Source organism: Priapulus caudatus, unplaced genomic scaffold, assembly GCF_000485595.1.
Source record: "Priapulus caudatus unplaced genomic scaffold, Priapulus_caudatus-5.0.1 Scaffold561, whole genome shotgun sequence".
Classification (NCBI taxonomy): domain Eukaryota; kingdom Metazoa; phylum Priapulida; class Priapulimorpha; order Priapulimorphida; family Priapulidae; genus Priapulus; species Priapulus caudatus.
This window is the reverse complement of record NW_014577622.1, coordinates 2,717-27,378: the sequence shown is the minus strand read 5'-3', so window position 1 is coordinate 27,378 and position 24,662 is coordinate 2,717. Positions and strand designations below refer to the sequence as shown.

Sequence of the window (24,662 nt, the reverse complement as noted above, 5' to 3'; positions counted from 1 at the left end):
ATAGATAGATATATAGATAGATAGATAGATAGATAGATAGATAGATAGATATTAAATGCCTTCTTAATACGCTCTTGATAGATAGATAGGTGATGAATGAGGAGAAAGAGCGAAAGCGACGCGAATGAGGGTGAACGAGAGAGCGAGAATCCGTCTAGCAACTGTGATATTGCGCGCGCGCGTTGTGAGTAGAATGCCAGCAAGGATGACGACGACAGCCCACACTTTCTCGTCGGCATTCGCGTGCTCGTGCCTACAATAGTTAGCGCTAGTATGCTCTCTTACGCCACCGGTGCTAATTAATTTACTGTACCCATTTGTCTGCAATGATTGCAGCGTTTGGCCTCAGAGATTGTACACCACTTGTGATGCACAAATCGCATAGAGCGTGAGCACGTAGACGGGAGATTTCGCTAATACGCTGCAGTAAAGTAGCGAGTAAATTACATTCTATCGCGCTGTTGTAAATACCGGCTTGAGCTGTGCTGATATATTTACTGATAAGTGTTAAGTGAGTGACCTCCCTCCCCCCGTCTCTCCCTCTCGCTTTCCCTCTCCCTCTCTCTCTCTCCCTCCCTCTCTCTCTCTCTCTCTCTCTCTTTCTCTCTTTCTATCTCTCTTCATTTCTCTCTCTCTCTCGTTCTCTTTCTCTTTCTATCTCTTTTCCGTTCTCTCTCTCTGCCGCGCGCGCGCTCTCTCTCCCTCTTCATTCTCCATCTTTCCATATCGCTCTCTCCACCTCCCTCTCTACCTCCATCTTACACACGCTCCATCTCATGCTCCCACTAAAAATTTTTACACACTATAAAGCATGAATGAGAGGAGAGGGGTGTGATAATGTTAGCTTCGACCACAAATACGAGGTCGTCTGGACCGGCAGCTGCGGAAACCCCAGCTTCATCTCGCAATAATTGTGCATAACGTAATAAAAATGTAACCCCGCCCACCCTAAATGAAGCCACCTGGTCGTAATTATTAAAATCGTTACACACGGCTAAATAAAAACAGTAGTTCATTAAGAAGGGTGGCGCATCTCGCTGCCTCTTGAAGATTAAGAATGGCTAGGGATACGATAAAAAGTGTCATGTATTCGTTCTTTAGAGATTTCTGCTAATACAGTGTTTACTGTATAAATAATAAATAAATAAATGAATAAATAAATAAATAGTTTGTTTCCGTGTGAACCCCTGTAACCTAGGCATGTGCGAGTTCGCCCATCGTGATCGCAAAGACCTCATCGGGTGATTAGAATGAGATCGATTCTCAACAGTACTGGAACACCAGTTACACCGCTTTAAATACGTGTAAAATTCCACCGAGCTCTAAGGTTAGTGATGACCTTGAGGCAGCTCTATGTCGGCCTTTGTTCATCGCGTGAAGGTCAACTCCCCCTCCCCCATCCTAGTGCGTATATGCGTGCAGCCAGGCAAACACCGGCCCCACGCATAATCAGCGCTGCCAGCATGAACTTACGCCTAGCATCGATTCAAATTAGCGACGCCATCGCGCACCGCGTATCTCTCTCTCTCTCTCTCTCTCTCTCTCTCTCTCTCTCTCTCACCGTAAATTATAGCAATACCGAAAAAATAAGGTGCGCGTGTGCTGCAATTAATGAACGTATAGAGAAAAAGTAAAAAGAAGAAGCAAAATAGAAGCGTAATCGAATAAGACAAAAGCCGAAAATCTAACGCAGTGAAAAAAAATTATAACGGGTTTATTACGAAGATTTCCATGATAGATTATTGGTGATCGCTTCTAGAGGTTGTGCGTGCGTGCGTGCGTGCGTGCGTGCGTGCGTGTGTGTGGATACAATAGCAGCTTTCTATCGATCAGTGCGCCCGAGTCTAAAAGCGTTACACCATATCATTCTGTAGATCATTTGCGCGCCGACGGCAGTTGTCGGCGAATGGTCACGCGGTCGGCCAACGACATGCGGCGCATACACGAAGATCGTCGACGACACAAAGTTGTCGCGCCTTTTGTGTGCCGATGGCAGTCGAACGGTCGAAATCTACCGACAAAATTCTCGCCTGGCGTTCTGCGGAGATTGAACTAACGACCAGTTGTTCCCGCGTGTGTTCGTTCATGATCATTACCAAAGATATGTTGTTTCCGCGTAGCGTTCCCCGAAGACCATCGCCGACGAAAATGTAGTTCCACATGTTCGTCCCCCGCGCGCCGATCCAGCGGTGAACAACGGAAGTTTAAGAGGAGAGTCACTCACTTAGTGACGTTGGCCTCTTCACGCCACAGCCGCTCTCTCTCTCTCTCTCTCTCTCTCTCTCTCTCTCTCTCTCTCTCCGTCTCTCTGATAGAAAACAACAGTTTAGCGCGCAATTCGTGAAATGTCAGAGGGCAGCCGACAGCGTCGACAACTGCCGGTGGGTCAGGTGGCTGCGCGCCTTGATTGAGTCCGTTTTATTTAGCAACTCTCGCTGCAATTTACGGCGGACCGGCCTCGCATGTTGGAACGCCAGCCGCAGTATCGCCGCGCGGCGAATTGTCCTTGGTAATAAATAAAGTTCATTTTCACGACGGCTGCATACAGCGTTTTCCTGCCTTTGGCGGACGATTTTTTATGGGGGAGTTTCAATCGGAATTGTGGAATGAGGAATCAGCGATGGGGACTGGCTTGACTATAATAATAATAATAATAATAATAATAATAATAATAATATTAATAATAATAATAATAATTATTATTATTATTGTTATTATATTAGAGTGATTACTGAGGCGTGCGCTTTGACATTGCTGTCACCATCGTCATCAGTGATTGTTATCAATAGTTTCCGCGCAACTTTTAAATAGCTCACAATCGTCCACGTAATGCTTCCTATTGCAAAACCCCCGTGAAACATTGCAATTGTCAGCGAACACCGAAAAACCATCATCGTTCTTCTGTAGTACATGCATATTTGAACGAAGCAATGCGTCCGCGAATGTTAGAAGCTATTATATAGCTATTACGTAAGCATCTGGCAATGGCCGCAATTCTCAATAGTTCAAATGGCAATCTCCGAACAAACCCTGTTCTAGTTGCGGGAAATCGTGACGACATGTTGCTTTAAGGAATAGAGCGAATTCCTGTCGACGCAGCCTCCGCAAGAAAGATAATTATGCGTCTTGATTTAGGCTCGGTAATCAAATAGGAGGCAGCCCTCACACGTTTACTGCATTGGCGCACTTGGCATCGTCTATTTCACAGCACTGGTGATTAAATTAGCACAGCTCGCAAATAGAAAGATAATTAGCAACTATCGATTGACGATTTTTAACACTCATAACGGCGAAATTTCCGGTTGCGAGTGAGACCAAATGGGATCTAATTGACGAAAACGCCAATTAATTCCATATAATTCACCACGACAGTAAATCAAGTGAAAACGCATCAGAATTTTAACTGACTCGAGTTTGTGACTGTGATTTTTAACACTAACTCCCCTCCTTTTTCTTTTGTGTAGGTTCTTCTCAAAACTAAAGCTAAGCTGCAGTTCGTTCAATAGTGTACATCTACTACCTAGCTTGATGTAAAAAGCAGGCATTAGGTATGATGGCGTTAGAATTACATTGCTAACTAGGATCGTTAGTGTCAGGCAACGCACAGTGTCATCAACTAGTCAGATGCTGTCATAAATCACATGGAATTAGTGTCTGCTGGAATTTACTGCTAATAGTAGAAGCTAAGGTCCGACATTTTATAACACAACGGTTGGCCAGTGCCGCCTCATTTCCGCTACAGATTTTTCCATAGGTACACAACGGCATCAGTAATCACGTAAAAGCTCTTGCGATGAAATATAGTTTAATCTATTAATCATGCGCCTATTACAAAAAATATTACAAATATATGAACAATCTGACTCACTGCAAAAGAACACATCACATACCCGATGAGTAAGGAGTTGCCGGAATTGTGCACATGGGGTTTCGGGCTTAGTGTTTCATGGCTTCATAAATTGTCCTCTCCACAACTGCGTTGTTTGACCAAAACACGAAATAATTCTTAATTATTTATTTATTCGCCGTGCAATTCTCTCGGGACATAACTGTGCAATTGTAACCTCAGGGAATAAGAAGAAGTTCGGTATATGAAACTATTGCTAGTGTAGTGGTAGAAATGCATGCGCGCGTTAGCTTTCAGCTATTTACCGTTAGTTACCTCCGCCAATGGGTTGGCAGGAGGTTATGTTTTCACCGGCGTGTGTTTGTTGGTTTGTGCGTGTACAACCTAACTGAAAAAGTTATGGACGGATTGTCATAAAATTTTCAGGATAGGTCAGAAATCGCCTAACCTAGAATTGATGAGATTTTGGTGGTGATCCGGATCCAATTAATTAATTAATTAATTAATTAAATTTTCAGAATAGTTCAGAAATGGGGTAACTTAGAATTGATTACATTTTGGTGGTGATCCGGATCCAATTAATTAATTAATTAAATTTTCAGAATAGTTCAGAAATGGGGTAACTTAGAATTGATTACATTTTGGTGGTGATCCGGATCCAATTAATTATTAAACATTTTTACAGTGAGAGAATTGAGCTGCCTTGGCGGAGGTCTGTGCTCTCCGAGTGCTCTAGTTTTTAACTATCTTCGTTTTGGATATCTATCGTTTCGCCATCTTCGTTTTAGCCCTCTACTTTTAGTTTTTGCTATATTTGTTTTAGCTATCTATCGTTTAGCTATGTGTCGTTTAACTAGCTAGCTTTGAATGGTGACGGAGAAGCACGGAAAACGGAGGAAAAGAGAGTGAAGAGGGAGAGAAGGAGAAACAGGGGAGAAGAGATAGGAGGACGTGGGGAAAGGCGAAGGCATACAAAGCAAATGAGGTGCAGAAACGGATGATATTGCAGTTCATGCTCATGTGGTAAAATAATGAAGACGAATAAAAGTAGATCATTTTGCGGTAGTTATGATTTTTGGAATTTTGTATATCGTTCTTATCTGTCACGTATACCAATCTGTAAACATTCATTCGCAACGTTTCGTTAGAAAAATAACTTACATGCACGCACGGATCTTTCTCAAGCAAGCAACAGTCTACAGACTAGTCTGACAGCGGCAGAGAGCACTCACTACCTTTACTTACTCTACCTACTTACATACATTCTCGGATCTCATTCAAGTAAAGCGCAGACTGCTGACGCTGTGACCTCACGATGATGACGTCACGCTTTGCGCAGATCATTATCGATTCAATAATTCCGCGCAAATTTGCCCGAGCATCTGCGTAATTTCATAATGATCATAATTAATGCACGGGACTCTCTCTCTCTCTCTCTCTCCCTCTCCCTCCCATCCCCTCTCGCTCTCTCCCTCTGATTTTCTCTGCGATGCCCCAGTGATTGCCGTAATCGCTAAATAACATATCAATTTGGCGTAATGCGAGTCACTACATACGGCGGGGAATTCGCACAGCCGACAGTTTTTGTTGTGTGCGATAAAAAAAAGTGCTTTTTCGCGCATTTTCAGCGTAAAATCTAAGCAGAGTTTCGTCACGCATTGAGCGCGTGCATTTGCACATAATTATATTTCTGCTGGTTCGTTGAAGGTGACATTTGCTACTGCTTATCGCCATAGCTTTTCGCTCCATATACGCAGGCAGGCACGGACGGACGCACGCACATACAGAATCACGCACTGGCGAACACACATGAGCGCACACGTAAGCACACATACACGCACGCGCATGCTCACGCACCCACGGATGTACGAACATACACTCGCGCCGCGCACACAACACACACCGCAAGTACGCACACACACAGGACACACACATACACACACACACCACACACACACACACACACACCACACACACATACACACACATACACACACACACACACCACACACCACCACACACACACACACGCACTGCCACACAACACACACACACACACACACACATACACACACACACACACACACACACACACACACACACACACACACACACACACACACACACACACCACTATATATATATACACACTATAACACACCGGTGCGCCTTTAGATTAACAGCCATCGTCACACACTAGACCGTTTTATACATAGAGAACGATTACCATAAATAACAAAATGCATCTCGCGCAAAATATACACACGGAATCTAATTTATCCCCGCGGATAGGCGGCTCAGCAGAGCCCGAACGTTCCTATATCTGTAAAGGCCTTGAGACGAAGTCTACGCGCAACATTATAGAAAGTTTAATTTCTCGTCGAATGTAAAAGACGAGTGTTGTGCAGTCGCTGCCTGATTAACATGGAAGCTCGCATAGTAAGCGCGCCAGCTGCAAACGACGTATTGAAATGACGCGCTCGTCGCCCTTAACGTCGTCACGCTCGGCTGACAAGTGCGTCGACGACAGCCAACGAAATATGCTTCTCTTAAGATGTGAAATATCATGCGTGCATCTGATAAGTAAAACCCTACACACAAACACGCGCACACGAAATAACGCCAACGCACTAAAACGCGCGCGCGAAAGTACGCCCACACAGTGTGTGTGTGTGTGTGTGTGTGTGTGTGTGTGTGTGTGTGTGTGTGTGTGTGTGTGTGTGTGTGAGAGAGTATACCACTTCGAATGGAGGAAGAAATAACTCTTATAGTATTTATGGCCACACCAGGAAAATACATATATAGGAGAAAAAGCAGTGATATAGCGATGTTCTGATTTGCACGAAATGTGATCATGTAAAACTATGTTACGATTAGGGATACGCATTCTTATATTACGAATAGGACTAAACGGTAAAATTTGCCATGTTATGTGATTTTCTAGAATTAATTGCGTAGCCAATGTGATATTGATACACGCGAGTAAGTGAATCTTTCATGAATAGGAACGAATGAACAGATAATATTATTTTACGAATCGAAGCGACGGCGTATGCGCAGGCATGCTGTGCTATATCGGTGACGACATCAGACTTGTTCTACCTCAACGTAATCTATCATATCGCGTGACAGCTGGCATATCGTAATTATACCTAAAAAAGAATTAGCCGTGGCGAGACGAAAAAACAACAAAGCAACTCGATCGCGCTTTCAGCGTCCTTCTCGTATCCTTCGTTACGCACACGACAGACCGGCATCGAGATCTCACGAATAGCTAGACGTGAATGTCGGAGACAGAGCAGGGGAAGCGAGGGGGAGAGAGAGCCGGGGGAGAGAGAAACAAAGGAAGGAAGTGGGAGAGAGAGGAGAGAGAAGAGGGAGAAGTGAAACAGAGCGGGCGAGAGAGGCCGGAAACTCGAGAGAGAGGGCGGGAAGGAGAGGAGAGAGAGAGAGAGACCGCGGGAGGAAGAAAGAGAGATAGAAAGAGCGAGAGAGAGAGAGAGAGAGAGAGAGATGAGAGAGAAAGAGATATAAGACAGAGACCGAGATAGAAGAAAGAAAGGGGATGAGGGAAATGGGAAAGAAAAGAGAGAAGGGTGGGCAAGAGCGAGAGAGAGAGAGAGGGAGGAGAGAGAGGAGGGAGACGGGAGGGAGAATTATGCGAGAGAAAGAGAGAAAGGGAGTAGGCGCGTGTAAATGCGTAGTAGTAAGAAATGAGAGTAGGCGCGTGCAAGAAATGTGGAGAACGTGCTTGAGAGTTAGAGAGAGAGGCACAAACACAGAAAGAAACAGAAATGGCTGCTGTGGCGGTGTAGTGAGCGATCAACAGACGCCGACAGATGTTGTCTGCTTCTTGAATAATAACAGTTCCAAAGATTCGGAGAACGGTCTGCAGAGAAGCAACAATAACGTAAATGAATTGATATTGCTTTCAACAAGCTCGTGCGTGCGCCGACGTGCCATTCTCACATGAAATCGTTACAACATGAAAGGGTTAGCGTGCATTACTTATAGATGAGAGTGTACTTGATTTTTTCTCCGTCGTTGTGTCGAAACCCTGTTCAGAATCGGCACGAATAACCATATTTTAGCAAATGTAACCAGTACTATCAACGTAAATGCAGATGTCAGTTTTGTGCAATACCAAAGCCCGCGAACAATGAGCGATATTTTGAATAATTTACGTCATATATTTATCCTTTTTAACCGTCGAGCACAGCATGACGTATCAGTAATGCATGCAATCAGGCCACAGCCGTCTCTGAACCGTAGAATAATGCTTGTCATTTATATAAATTTTTCCAATGTAGACGCGAGCATGATTGCAGTCGCGGAGATTTTTGCTACCGGTAATCTTCCCAACTCCACTCTGGATTGCGTCACTATAATAATTACTTGTCATATACGAATGCGTCATTGCAAACGTTGCATTTCAAAGACGACGTAAATGATTTCGGAGAAAATTCCGGCAAGAGATCAACATGTTGCCGTCGTCGTGTGCCTAATTAAGGCCATCGATTTTTGTTTTCGCGCAAATCATCAATTCACAACATTTCGCGCGCGACGTATAGAGTTGCAATTTCCATGTAATTGAATACATAGACCCATCTCTCTCTCTCTCTCTCTCTCTCTCTCTCTTTACTATTACTACTTCTAGTACCACCACCACCAACACCACTACTACTACTAATACCACTACTTTACACCTGTATCGGCATGATTACACTATAGCTCTCGCTGCTCATCAGAATCTGTCAACACGCCGTGTCATAGCTGATGTGACTGCGTGCCGTCGTGGTGACAGGTGTGTCAGCGACACTCGCTTTGCTGCATGATCGAGCTGTCACATAAATAATATATGATGCACCCTGACACGTTTGCTGGCGGACACAGTAATGCACATGTCTTCGGTGTATTTGCCTCTGCGAGCGCGTGTCCGCGATGTGCTATTTACAGCAGTGGTAATTAGCTGCAGAATTGGAAAGACGCGCGCAGGATGATTCTAGACGAGAGCGTTGTCATCGATGCTGATACAGCATGCTTCTTATAAGAGTGAAGCACTATATATACATGTAATGATTAAATCCAAGTCCCACCCGCTCAGTAATCTCTGGGCGGGCAAGAAGGTAGCTGGCCCGACCTAGTATGCAGAGAAAATGTCAAATAGCGACACACAAAACGTGATTGATTTCAAATTATGTGTAATTTATTATTTAGCCGCACTATGCGCACTGACTGGAAGCTGAGCCTTCCATCGTCATCGCTCTGCCAAGTCACGCGATTTTGTACCCCACCCCCGCGTCTACTCATGCTAGTCAGACATGATTAAATTTCGTTCGCGCATACAATGTACCAGGTATGTAAGTGCTTTCCGATAGGAGGCGTACTCTCTCTACATCCTGCTCGGTGACTTACTCTAAGCGAGGTGGGTAGTACGATTTAAGATGACAGTAGCTGAGATCTAGCACACGGAGAGCATTACCATTTCCAATTCTAGTGGATATATTACCATCAAACTAGGAGCATGAGACATTCCATCATCGGGAAATAGATAATAATACAGCGGCTGCCACGTTACCGCATCAATGATTTATTCCAATACGATAAAAGTAGCAATGCCGACGAAAGCTTTTTCTGATATTCACATCAAAGGGGATACTCCATTATTCTCTTAAGTTGATTTTGCTTTCAGGAACATCCCTTGATGCCAGCTGCACTGCTCCACTTAATTCCAACCAGGGTTCATTTGCATGAAGGTCTCTAGATAAAGCGCCCCTTTGTTTTATTTATCAGAGGCCCCGGGCACATAAATCAGGTGCCCGAGCGACTATAGCCACGAAATGCGGCAACGTAAAGGTTAGAGCTGAATGAAGACACACGCCGCCTTATGCAAACACAGCTTACGTGCTACGAAATTATGCGGGTTGGCGATAAAAATAATATATTTATCGCTACGTATATCCGATTAAATGTTATTTTACCTTCCCAACGCGCAGCCATCGCCAGCTATAGTTACATTGCTACCAACCTTGATTCGACGCATATATAATCCGCGTGTGCTTTGCCTTTGAAGTATCATTATAATTGGAAATAACAGGTGTGTGTGTGTGTGTGTGTGTGTGTGTGTGTGTGTGTGTGTGTGTGTGTGTGTGTATGTGTGCGGGTGTACGTGTGCGCGCGAGTGGACGTATAACGTGTTGTCGTTGCTCATTATTTACAAGGCTATTTAAGATTTTACTAAGAAAAGGCAACGTTTGTCATAAACATTATAAACAAATGTATATTGCAGGTGATGGGAATAAAAAGGAGTGCGGGGGCTATTGAAGGAAAACAGTGTTTTCTGAAAGAACTTCGGTATTTTGGATTATTTTTTATCGCTTATTCATAGGAATAAAGTTATGTCATTGATTATATACGGCATATATTATTCTGAGGAATTAAAACTAAACTCATCGCCGAGACGACGCTTAGTGCTTAATATTCGGCAACAGCGTGCGCTAGTCACCATTAGGCTGACACGTGATTGTGCCAACGTTCGAAATGAAAGCTTGCCGCACAACTAACGGCCGCTGTCATCAATCACATCGAATTCAATCGACACACGTATCGACAAAATGGCCACATTTCCACGTTTCTTGCGACAATAGCAGCGCGCGCGCTCGTGTACACACGCGCACACGTCCGCAAATTGAGAACACGGATTGCGCGTGTTAGCGGCCGTTCCCGTTACCTTTATGTGGCTTCCGACGCTTCCTTCGAGCATGCACACGCCCGGCAAGTAGGACCGGATAGCGCAGTTTACACGCGCTTAATTTTTCATTGCTTCAGCCGCCGATGGCGGATGTGCGCCCGCAGTCGTCCCGGCTGTTTCCGTTGGAACTATGCACTGTTCTGATTAAACGGCGGCCGTGTTTCTCGGCTCTTGTTCCCATTCGAAAAATTCGGCGGAAAGTTGAATAGCGTCGCTCGCATCATTACCTTATAAGGTTAGCGCGGTTGATCGCTGAGAATAAAAACATCGACGCGCCCCTTGCTTGCTGAGAAATGTTGTAAATGCCTCGATAAAATGTTATTTTGTTAATATTTTTTCAAGTGATTAGCAATTAATGCTGTTGGATTATACATCTTTTAAGAAACGATGAGAAAACACGAGCGATAGTGGGAAACTTGGGGCTCTATATAGAGAGATATACTGAAGAACACCTGTGACAGTTGTGTGTGCTTAAACCACTCGCGGAAACTAAAAGATGGCGGAATTATATTGATCTCCGCGATACTTCCTGTATCGTACATGAACGCGTATGAATGAACAGCCGAACCGCGTCCAACATTTGCTTCGTGCGAAGTATTAAACAAAGCATAATAGAAAACGGTTTCACACTCTCAGAAATAGCGATATCTAGTATAGTCAGATAATATCACTCCTTATAATATCTATCCTTCGCGTACTGACGGGATCGATTCTGCCGCAACGTATCCGTTTCGCCACGAATGAATACGCATGAATGTGAACACTGGGGTGAAGTCGGAATTATGTAATTTGACGTATTAGTAGTATAGCTAGTTACAAGTTAATGCCAACAACACAATTTAAGAAAAAACGCATTAAATTACTTTAAACCCTTAAAAACTCGAAAAAAACATTTTAATTACTTGAAACTCGACATGTGATTGATAAAAAATAATCAAATTCATGAAAAACTACTACTACTATAGCCCTCATTGATTATATTAACATTCCTTAGAATTTTTTCCCTGCAGTAATTTGGCATCTCTGCATTGATTAAAAAATATGTCTAATAATTATATGGAATTCCTCTTTTAATCACTTGGTGTGATGATTATACACACGCGCAGTCCCATGTTAGTTACATATAACAGCTGTTTTCGTTCCAATAACTGCACAACTAACATGCAGTGTCATAATTAAAAGATTAACTTTATTTGTTTTTGATCTTATGACCTTCAAAACTATAGAAAATCTTTAAAATTTAATTAGATTTATTAAAGATTTTAATTAATTATACATATTTACATTACAGTATATTTGCGATAGGTGCATTACTTATACAAACTTTAAAGTAAAAAATTGCTATTTTTTATAATTTAATAGATTTATAGGAAATATCCTGGACTGTTCGTGACACGTGTAACACTAATAATGCAATTATAAATTGTAAGCTACAGACATGCACGCACGCAAACTCTCTCTCTCTCGCGCGCGTGAGAGAGAGAGAGAGAGAGAGAGCGATACAAATTATGCGTTGTCAGACGTAATCCATGAAAGCCCGTCATTTCACAACCTGAAAATTTATATACGATCATCAATTTATCCATGTCTCTGCCGTACAGTGCAAAAAACGTTCTTTGCACATTTTTGCAAACAAAGGAACTGCGTTGCAATTTTAAGATGGATGGGAAAATTGTGAATTTATTATACGAGGACGCTTTAATCCGTAGGTTAGCTGTGTTCTTCATTCAAGTGTTAAATTTCAGCCGGCTGTGCGTCGGAGTTTTAACGTATACCGTTTCAAATCGACCGATTCGGATTTTCCCGACGTGGGGAATTTTCAAGCCCTTAGCTGTTGCAATCATAGTTGCAATACGTGTTGATGGGACGAGAACAATTCGGAGCGAATTCACCCACGAGCGTTGTACGGAGAGACGGATGAATCTGAAAAACGGTTAGCGATGACGACGTGACATTAAAGAAAATAATAGCTTCGTTCAGCTTCTCATAGACAGCTAGACCAATTTGTCGAAACTATTAATTGCTACCATGTCAGTCATGTAAGTTTTTCAGCAAACTTTATAACAGCAAACAAGATTGCTCATATTTTATTATGAAACGTGATGATCGTGTTCCACAATTGGGTTGATGATGTTGTTTTGTATTCCCAAATAAAGAAGGCTGCACATGCCTTATACATTACGTACGATCATGCACGCGTACAGTCTATCATGGTAACAGAATCTGATCAATTGCTCTATTTTATGGGCATATTGATCTGTCTTGCGGATCAGCTTATAGGTATTTACATACATACGTCACTGAACTAGCTGTGTTCGTGTATTTATCGCCGGCTGGCAGCTGCACGTGTCATATATAATGACCGCGTGCGGATTAAGCAAGAACATGAGCAGTGATAAGCTCTTATCTTATTTTCTTAGGTATACTCTTTTGACAAATTATGTTGCAATGAATTGACCGACGCTACATGTATTTGGAATGTTCATCTGTGGGATTTATCATCGTTGTTTTTCCCTGTTTTATTGATTTAACAGAGAAAACATTTGTTACATTTTTATCAATTTACATATTACACGTAGCATGCTTTGCTTTTGTTAAACATAAACAAAAGCATCTACACATATACATACATGCATACATTCTTTTCTAATTATATACAAAAAATAAATTTTACCATGCCATACATACACATGAATTCCTAAATTGACATTTTAAACATTCGACATTTACTTAGCTAAACACCGACCCGACGACCGAAAGAATATTTACGAAGTTATAAACTTCCACAACCGCTCAATGCATCGCTTGTTTGTAGCTGGCTATTCACGCCCCGAGACGCTTTCCATGTCGTAGAGATCAAACCCCCAAACATATCGTAATGCTAATTTCAATAGCTCCATTAACCCGACGTGAAATTTCTAACAGTTTGCTGAAATTTCTCTCTGGGTTTTTTTTCTGGGTCGTTAGGCGACAATTAAGCTGCTAATATGCTAATGGCGGCGTCTATATAGAGATGAAACCATGTATGAACACTCGGGAGCGTGCAATGCCACGCGATTAACATTTTGCTGTAGGACTTTATTCCGGTTAATGTGTTCCTGCCACAATTATTATGTTTGAGCTTTCTTTGTCATTATAATTATTGTGCACTATCCGCTTACGGCCTGCTAACAAAATAGACATCATAGTCGCATTAAAAATCGGGGTTTAATCTAAAGATCTACCTCTATCACAGGTAGACTTAGAGGTAGAGGTAGATCTAGAAATCTACGTATAGGTATAGGTATAGGTATAGGTATAGGTATAGGTATAGGTATAGGTATAGGTATAGTCTTCTTTCTTTCTTTCTGTTTGTCTGTCTGTTTCATCAATATTTTTCCCGTACAATATCAAAGTGCATATCTTTTTACTCGACAACTAGTGGTTACCTGCTGACTCAGAGCGTATAACAGAATACGTTTTTCACAGACTTGTGCGTTTTACTTGTGCGTTTTATGCTGACGACAGCATAAAATATTGTTCCTGACACGCTTGTTAGCAAATATAGTTTTCTATCCAATGTCCTCTACCAGTAAAATCTTTTCCCGTGCTGACACGCAACCGATCGTTGCCTGACAGTATCGATGACCATATATGAAGATCGAGCATCCCAGTGTATACCAGCATTCGCCATTATGTAAACACTACACAGGGCGTGCATATCCAAATACCGGATGCACGAAATGGTATTAACATGGCATTAATTAAATGATTCATTTTATTTCTCGTTCATCTATTCGGTAAAAACCTTGCACATTTTATTTCGGACAACGAATTCATGTGTGGTCGTGTTTTAAATCCACTGAGCACCGCTCAACGAATCTATGAATTCTCTTATAGCATTGATCATGAGTGATTTATTGCATGCTAACTACATTCTTGAGGCTCGCTTAGTTTAACAATCATTGGCCACAGACAGCGTGCTTCTAGAATAACAACCGACAGATTTTTACGAACTCGATATCAAATAACAGCGAACAAATGACAAACAAGTAGACAAAACAAGGAGGAAAATCAACGCGCGGATTTGATTCTAGCCAATAACTGATAGATTCTGGCGCAGCTGTGCAAGTTGAGCAAGGATTTGCGTAGTCAGCAGATTCAGGTATGGACGCCGTGCTACACTACATACGTCAGGCAACACGAATAAATTCCTACAAATTGCAGATTACTCAAAATCACGTACCATGCCTACCGAATCAGCAGAACGACGAAGACCTGTTTGGTTGACATTATCCTCGTGTGTCTTCGATCGCTCGTAAAAACACATTGCTTACACACTTGTTATAAAAAGTATTAGGATGGTAATTCGTTGGCACCGATGGTTAGATCATTATAAAGACGTTTGCGTGCGCACATTTCGATCTGCACTAGCGAGTTACTACAAAAAAAATCAATTTCCATTACGATTAAGAAAATGGCAGGCTTTGTTATTAGCTTGCACATAATTCCTGTAAAATTGCCATGAAATATCATCTACATTTATGGCTGCACATAGTTCCATGTATTTTGCGTGCGTGTGTCTCGCCCTACATGGATGGCTGCACCTGAAGTAGGTAGCTTACACGCCATACACATCTAAAAGGCATCGTATTAGCAAGGTACTGCACGTGTGAATTACTACGAATCATAGAGATACTATGTAAAGCAGGGATCTTTTTTTATCGTTATTGTCTCTTTTCTCTATCAGTGTTATTATTATTTGTTTATTGTTAGTTTATTTATTATATTACGATTTTTTATAATAATTACGTGTAAAAATATTATTAATGTATTATTATTATGATTATTATGATTATTATGATTATTGTTATTATTATTATTATTATCATTATCATTATCATCATCATCATTGTAAGTGGTCATAGTTTTATTAACTCTGCTATATAATAACTGCACATCCTGACATTCCGGCGCGTCGTGCCGGATGTCACACCGGATGTTAGGAACCTCTACATGCGCCAGATTTCAATTGTTGGTATCAGCTGTGATCGACGCGTTAATCGGCAGTGTCGCTGAGATGATATTAATTGGGCGGCGGCGATAATCCGCGAGCGAGAGAGGTCGTTAGCAGTCAGACGCATGGCTTCCGCCAGTGTTCATCACACATCTGCGGGCGAAGTGTAACGGGCGCTGACGGACCTAGTAGCGCTCTGATGGAACGTGTTAATTATGCTCGTGTTTTTGCAACACAATAACGACGCTATATAACGACGTGCGCGTGCGCGCGTGCGTGTACGCGCTTGCGTGTGCGCGTACATGCGTGTGCGTGCGTTTGAGTTAGTACGTGCGTGCGTGCGTGCGTGCGTGTGTGTGTGTGTGTGTGTGTGTGTGTGTGTGTGTGTGTGTGTGTGTGTGTGTGTGTGTGTGTGTGCGCGCGCGCGCGTGTGTGTGTGTGTGTGTGTGCGCGCGCGTGTGTGTGTGTGTGTGTGTGTGTGTGTGTGTGTGTGAGTGTGTGTGTGTGCGCGCGTGCGCATGTGTGTGTGTGCGTGTGCGCGTGTGCGTGCGTGTGCGTGTGTGTGTGTGAGTGTGCATATATGCCGGCTACGATGTCTGTGTTTGCTTGCGATGTAACCGTAACATAAATATTCACAGTTCAATCAACTCATGGCCGCCAGCTATCGCATTGCCTCCTAGCGGCCGTCATCAATGCATTTACAACCTGATTAAAATTTAAACGTCTTGAGTTAGCATGTATAAACGGGGTTTATGCATCGCGCTTGAAATTCTATGCCAAACAATAACATTTCTAGGGAGTTTTCAGTGTCTTCTTCAAGCGCGTATCCGCCCCTAAAATCACACTACCCCGCTACAGCGAAAATTGTATAATTATATTGTTTAGATTTTGGTTGACATATTAGTTTTTTTAAATGTTTTTGATAAAGACTGAGACGATTCATTGATTATATAACCCTCGTATATTCTCTAAGGTTACCTTCAGTGTGTCGAGTAACAGAGTCTGAAACAACGTTATGTTTTGTTCAGTATAATTCTTGTATAACCGGAGCGAAAAACTGCACTGCCCCCTCTGGGTGGTGAGTGTTCAACTAGCTTATTAGTTGATGTCGCTGAGCTATAGAGCTAGCGATGAACACAGGAATGGCTTCAACTCATATAGACGATCGTTGCGCCACCGGCGAAAGGGACTTAGCAACCAGCGTAATTTCTTCTGATTACTATATTACGGCCGATGACGTCACTAGCTATAATGTGACGTCACTGGCTAAAATATGACGTCACTAGCGACGACGAGTACAATGGTAGGCGGTAATTCATTGTATATCTTGCCGACTATAATTATTATGTAATGTTGCCAACATCCCTACTTTCGGGGTATGGGAATGAGGGGTAGGCGGGGGGGGGGGTCTCGCCCGGATATCGACGTGGCTCTCGCTGCGTGACGCGGCGCGGGTGTGCGACTTATTGGATTTGATTCTCGTCGCTACGAGAGAATATACGGCTTTCTGTTTAGTGATCGAGAGCACGAGGCGCAGCGCTATCGCGTGACGGCGCGAACGCTGCTGTTAAATTCCAGCCATCTTATTGTATATGCCTCGACGACGCGGGCTAGGTTCGTAATGATGCAGCGGACGCAAAATCTACGGCAATATCCCTGATCCCGTCATCAGGTTACAAAACGTCAAGTATTAGAATAATTTAATTGTAGTTAGTTTTTAGCATTTTTCAAATGCCTTTCTCTCTCACGTACGTAAAATCTGAAGCCCTAAGCGCGTCAGCTATGTGAGTGGGAGGGTTGTAGGAGAAAGGTGCGTATACACAGAGCTTTCTATATACCTGTATATATAAATAACTCTGCCTCGAAGCTGTGTCGCACGCGCTGCGCGGTCTCGAACAGACCCCCCTCCCCCAATCACTTAGTATTTTGCTCGTCTGCTGCACCCGTCACGCACAACTTATCTTGTGCGGTAGTAACGCAAGAAAATGCACCGTTTCAGGTCGAATTTGAAACAAATTGACCGAGAGTACAACCATCTGTACATCGTTACTTCGTTACCCTGCTCCGCCGGTAACTCGCGGCTACTTCCCGGCCTCGCGCTGCACGATTAATTCACCGCATCGTCGGAGATTTGCGTTTAAACCGCAGTAAATGTCACGCGTCAGCTTGGCATGCGAGGGTTTGATTGCAGGTTCAGTCCGCGTGCAGGAGTGAAGCGAGCGCGTCAAACCGCAACGCTCGTGCTACCATCGCTCACTATTTAAATTCCTACTAAAATTGAAGCCCTCATAACAAATGCAGTCAGCGATTTTCTCAGCTTTATAGAGTAAACTCGAACGGTTGTCGAAACTGCTGTTAACAGGTTATATATGTGGAATTTTTAATGAAATGAATTTATTCTTAGATTATGCGATTACCTCAGCATCGCATGTTTAATCACATTATTCTATGTTAACTCAGACATTCCCCTAGCTGGATACTGCTTTTAACTGTACTATAGTTACGAGAAGCAATTATTGTCTTTATTTTCAAAATCAAATATGTGATTGCTTGCATTCCATCTGAGCATGTTATTACCCGTGCTACTTCTGTTGGTGATAAAATTAATTGCACGATCAGATTACTTTCAAAGGGAAGGTTTTTAATTTGTACTATCATATGACATATTTCAGTAACGTTTTCCATTTAATTCCTGAAGGTATGTCATCTACGAAAACGGCGGATCTTACACGTACGCATACATGTTATAAAACTGCAAACACAAGAAACTGAAATATTTTATATTTATGACATACACATGATATCACGCGGCATGACGTCATGCTAAGAAGAGCGCAAAATCAACATCGTAAATTGACATAAAAATTCGACGTCGCAAGCTGATCGATTTTAATGTCGCAACTTTTAATTCGTTGTTATTTGTAGAGTAGACGTTTAAATATGTGATCTACGATCGCAACGATGCAGTACGTATAAAGCTTCCTATTTCACTCGAATATCGATATATCTATGTATCAAGAGTACATAATAGAGATTATGTACTATATTATGTTATATCATATATATATATATATATATATATATATATATATATATTGGTATTCTTCAATAGTCAATATGCATTTGGCATAGTTTTTCAAGTGTAGATATGCATACATGCTGGTTGCAAGATTTCAGCAGACGCGATATCGACGGGTTCAGAATTGTTGGCAGACAAACAAGTCGGCGCTGATGTGTGTTTACCCTCGCTGCAAGCGAAGCTCAATGTTGCGAGCGAAGTTGATAATATCTTTGCTTTGTAATGTTCCGCGAGGCATGAATACTCGGTAGCATACACGCACACGCGTACGCATGCACAGATGCACGCACACACGCACGCAGCGGCGCCGCACGCTAGCACGCTCATTCATCCATGCTTCCGTTTTCCCTTCTATTCGATATATTGTGCCGAATTCAGCCGAAGCCAGTGTTGTAGATTTTCGACTCGTTCAGTTGCATGATTTATGAATCGTGGACGCACACAGCGGAGTATAGATATTTCACCGCGGCGCACTACATCACACGCAGTTGGCCGAGACATAATATATTCATACCAGAACGCCCAAAGAGACGACACGCTAACGTCTAAAACAATCCTCGCCAAAAAAATAAACACGTGTAACCTACCTCGATGTTAAGCCTGACGGAGGTCGTGCGCGTGCTTCCAATGCGTAGCCCGAGTAGATGTGACGACGACTACACACGAAGTCAGCTTCGCAGGCGTAGGCGCGCAGGTCGCACGCTGCGCAGACAGCTGCCGTGTGTGTGTGTGTGCGAGCGCGCCCGTACGTGCAATCAAGACGGATATTAACTGATGCGGCTTCAATTCTCGCTAGTCATTAATTTACGAGACTAACGGTTCGCGAGCGAAGATCGGGTATCGTCGACGACTGTGCTGACCTCTATCGGCCGGATCGGTACGACAATCTTCCCGAATACGGAACGTCTGACTAGCGAACTGATCTGTAATTTATAATGTACGTACAATACGCAGAGAACTCGTGCGCAGCAAACTTTCGCTATGCGGTCGAACTGTGCGCTACGCGTGGACAATATACCGTGATTGTCTGAAGGCAGCGATGATGTTGCCGAGATGCAGTGCAGCGGGTGAGTGAGCGCTCACGCACTAGGCGCTCGGCTGATGAAGCGGCGGTTGCTACGGAGCATGCACGCTGAGCATCTTAGTTACGTCAATAATGCGCGATCGCACGAACGCTGCGGACGTCATCGCTTTAGGTGTTGAACAACAGTAGAGGACGTCCATAGGCGGCAGGCCTGAATAAGCATCGAACAGAAATTAATTTAAAATACTCACACTGTTACTGCACTTACAAAAAATACACTTTATTCATGTTAAATAACTACAGATTCATGCTCTATGCTCCGCTCGAAACTTTTGCCAGCTCTATGACGCGAATTTCTGCAAAGTTGTCTGAACACATTTCATACACAAAAATCACCAGCCGGTCGCTGCGGCTACGCCACCTGACGGAATGTCACAAGTACACAACAAGACCAATTTTACTTCATATTTTACTTCGTGCATAATGCAAATTATTGCAATATAGTGCTGAATTTCAGCGAAAAAAAATGAAAAAAAAGTCTTTTCTAGAGACGAATTAGTGCAACGGTGAACAATTGCGGAGGCTTACTGTTGTACGCCACCTTTACACACCTGCCGTCTATAGAGGGTTGGTGGAGGATGACACTGTGCTCCTTACATCGCTTAACTTTCTCAACTCTCTCTCTCTCTCTCTTTTTTTTCTCTCTCTCTCTATCTATCTATCTATCTATCTATCTATCTATCTATCTATCTATCTATCTATCTATCTATCTATCTATCTATCCATCGCTTGCTTGTATGTATATCTATGGGATTACACATACTTCTAATGCGCGACATTAGCGCCGACCAACGGCAAAAAAAGATTAAAAAATTTCACATGGCGTTGCACAGAATCGGGATGCTCAGAGGATTGGGCTCCGTTTTGTTGTCTAAGGCGGCAATGGGATACAGACATTTCATAGAAAATTACTGATGGTTTTATAAATGATGGCAAATTTTAGGGGTAATCTTAAAAAACACAGGGAGCGGCCTTATGTTGAGCTTTTACATGGTATATAGTAGTGGGCCAGGTACTCTATATAGGCAAACTCTACTTGGCATTTCTCTACTTGGGTTATTACGTACAAAATCCTTGAAACTATTAATGTATCGTCGCGAAATACGATACTTCTGTGTCGTAATTATAAATCTAATTAACTTAGGGGGCTAACACTCGTACTAGTTTGATACAAATCTGTCGATCACAATTCCTTACGTTGATAATTATGTCTCTAGTCTGCCCGACTACTCTATATCGTTATGTAGCTTATATTGTCAGACCTGCTTAGGCGCTTGCCGAGTATCTACAAAAAGATTACGAATTTTCCTAAAATTATACATATATAATAATACAAGTAGAGACAAAGAAGTTAATAGGAAAAAGTTACAGATGCGTTCCACGCGTCTTTTTAGAAAAACAAGCAGTCGTATTGTCTAGCATCTGTTGCTAACAAGTGCAATTAAAACAGAGAAAAACCCCATGACGATTATTTCTTGTTATGAAAGCCATGCACGCTCAAAGAATCGTGGTGCGCTTTTTATGTGCCTAACATAGTAACCTTCTTGTTCACCTAATCTGGCGACCCCAATCCGAGATGTGACAATAAATTTGTACGTTTTACGGAAACTAGTAGCTACATCTGTTACTGCATAATCTTTTCTTGACCATTTTTCGTGTGTTATGATAGCGAAACCACGCATTCATAAAGGAATAATATCGCTCGCTAATAGAAAAACCGGTAAAACCAACTCAATAGGTAGCGAATCCTTAGGGCTTTGTATAATGTATTTTAGGGCGCGCTAAATCTGCCATCTATGGGATTGATTTCGATACAAATCCGAATGTTATAGCACAATGTGATGTTTTTGAAAACAAATCTCTATGAAAACAGAGAAGAAATCCGCAGTCTGCTATTCACCATTTCTGAAAGCAGAGATGTCGCTGACGACTTATGGAAGTTTCCCCACATGCAATTTGTAAATTATGACCAATAAACTCGCAAATCCAGTGGCGTAGCCAGGATTTTTGAACAGGAGGCGGGCCAAAAACAGCGAACTGCGCAAAATAGTGGATGACTTCATATTTTAATGGTTCCTCCGCCTCCCTCTCCACACCCTATGCTCCCCCACATCTCAGCTCTGCAATTGTTTTGGGCGCCATGCAAAAAAGCGACATTTTTGTTCGTTGTCCCAAGATATGTAACTGTTCAGTGGCGGATCCAGGATTCCAAGGAGGTGGGTGAAAAACAGGCGGCGGTCCTCCCCCCAAAAAAATTGAAAATGTAGATCGCAGGAGATGGCATTTCAGGCACTTTTGAGTACAGCCTTCATTCTGACTACGACAATTCTCTTTTTAGTAGAGCAATTCTTATTTTTAAATTTTTTTTAACTTTTGGATCAACAGGGGGGCCATGGCCCCCCCTCCCCCCTAACTACGCCACTGCACAAAGAGGTACATAATTTTTCCTTTGCGGACGAGTTTGTACCGTTTTTAATGAATGAGTGTGTATTTTATCAAATGTGTCGCGTTCAATTACCAATGACGAATGTAATACGCATTATACCATGCAGCTGTTACCATGTCGAGCGGGTTGGCTTTGATTTGTGCCAGCATTTCACGTGCCTGTGCGTGTTTCTGAAATCAGCGCAGGCTCCCACGGCAAGGGTATTCCATATATCTTCTCTCGTCTATGGTCTATAGTGATCCATGCTATACACGAATTCGGGATGAGTGGCAATGATATCCACGGCTTGTCTGCCGGTAATATTGCCCCTCACTCTCTATACCAGATCATTGCACCGTATCACTGGCTCTAATGCTATGCTGCACTTCACTTCGTTTCTGGTGAGTTAATTGAAGGCATTTTGCGGTCCGTTATCATGCTACTGTGTTACCTACTTTAATACGTAATATATGTATTAGGACATGGTTAACTTACTTGCATTCATAATTGTCATTGTTTTACTGCCTTAGGTTAAGAAAGTTTCTATAGAAACCGAGAAACGTACTTCCAATTATGTAATGGAAGCAAATAGGAAAACGTGATTCGCGTTGCGAAATTCCGCGTTATGAACGTTTTTTTGAATCATGTAACTTCCGTAATACGGGGTATTACGTCGTTCAACGTTTTATTTAAAACCCATTTAAAACATTTTCTCATTTAAAACACGGATTATGACATTTATTCTGACACGTATTCACACATTTATTCTGACACGTATTCACACATCTGATCTTGAATGCACAAATTCTTTTTTCGTCATACACGATATACTTTTAAGTCCATTAACACAAAAGCACACATATTCGTTTGAATTGGTTGGATATATATACCTAGTATTATTTTACTCTCAGAAACAATGCTAACTTTACTATAAGTGTACAAACACGGGCGGTGTAAACATGTTTAGTCTCCGAACTAATCAAACACATAACACGTCAATATTTAAATAGGATTCCCCCGCATTGTGAGAGAATCTTTATAACGAGAAAATATTAGAAAGCCGACACGCACGATATAGAAAATTATCTAGCATGAAACTATCCGTGAATTTCAACGTTACAATAATCAGTCAATTAATAGAAATCGATTAATGACAAATAGTTTGTTATTATTCACCTCTGGCTTCACTGGCCACGCTATGCAGCAATGAATACAGTTGGTATGCGCTTTACTTATTTCTGGTCACGCCTACCAACATTGAGGCTACTACTATGCGCTGGACAGAGATAATCGCCAAAGTATTTGGTCCTATGATTTGGTCACAGACTAACGAACACACACACACACACACGCACACACACACACACACACACACACACACACACACACACACACTCGCACGCACGCGCGGGGCGGATAATTCACTATATCTGGGATCGCATAAACCCTGTGTCTGCCAAAAACTAAACTATTTTGTTGAATTATTACTTTTATAGTAGAGAGCAGATACCAGACTAGCCGAAGTAAAGTCCGGACGGGTAAACGGACTACTCGTAGAGGCATCGACCCGGTTCTGCATCTAGCTACCTTTCGTCTGCTTTAACGTGACATCACGATATAGAAACACAAGCAAACATAATTATATTCACATGAACGCTAATGTCTTACAGAAACATAAGACAGCGTCGCCAGCGTCAAATTCTAGCATCAGCGCGAGGGCAACACTGCCCAGAACGCCGAGTGAAACTGGCTACTCCTCCCTGCATATATGAGGAAGCTCATGAAGGAATTGCAGTATGCAAGCAAGTAGTCGACGCCGAGCAGCATATCGAGCAAGTCGTGCCGGATGCCAGCGAGGTTCAAAGCCATTATTAATAAGAACGGCGTCCAGCAGACGATGAAGGCGCCGACGACAATGCCGAACGTCTTCGCCAGCTTCAGATGATTGACGAGAGCGGTATAGAAGGCGTGACTCTCTGCAGCTTCCTCATGCGGGCCGCCGGCTCCACTCAGCGGCTGGATGCGCCTCATATGTTGTCTAGCGATCAGCATCATGTACGAGTAGATGGTGACAATGACGATAGTGCACAGACCAACGAAGACAAGCATCAGCAGGGCTGTTTTCCTGCTGATGACGAGGTCATACAGGCACAGCTCGTCGGGTTTCCAGCGGTTGTGGACAGCAATCATGCTGCTAGGAATGGCGGCAATAACCCAAGTTAGGCTTATCATGACGATAATGACGCGCGGTGTCATGATCTGGTAGTAGTGCAGAGGGCGTGAGATGGCAATGTACCTGTCTACGTTTATTGCAATGATGGTGTTCGTAGATCCGATAGCGAAAAGCGTAGCCACAGTAAAGTGTCCAAGGCATATGATCTTTGGTGGGTGATGCAGAAAAAAACTGTTACCGGCGCGAAGAAGCCTTCTTGCACTCCCATAAAGAAGCCAACGACGGCCAAGTTCGCGATTAGTTTGTG

The 24,662-nt window shown here is 42.7% G+C and overlaps 2 protein-coding genes across 2 annotated transcripts in view; one reads left to right on the top strand and one right to left on the bottom strand.

Annotated features, from left to right (window-relative positions):
- LOC106811660 (thrombospondin type-1 domain-containing protein 7B-like) overlaps positions 1–17,705 on the top strand; it is a 149,423-nt gene extending 131,718 nt beyond the window's left edge. The window contains exon 29 of the mRNA XM_014815362.1: positions 17,594–17,705. Within this exon, the coding sequence (XP_014670848.1) occupies positions 17,594–17,705 (112 nt within the window). The remainder of the gene's footprint in view (positions 1–17,593) is intronic.
- A 6,184-nt stretch (positions 17,706–23,889) lies between these two features.
- LOC106811659 (melanocortin receptor 4-like) lies at positions 23,890–24,372 on the bottom strand. Its single transcript, XM_014815361.1, has one exon. It carries the CDS (start codon positions 24,370–24,372, stop codon positions 23,890–23,892), a length of 483 nt encoding a protein of 160 aa, XP_014670847.1.
- Between the last annotated feature and the right edge of the window lie 290 nt (positions 24,373–24,662).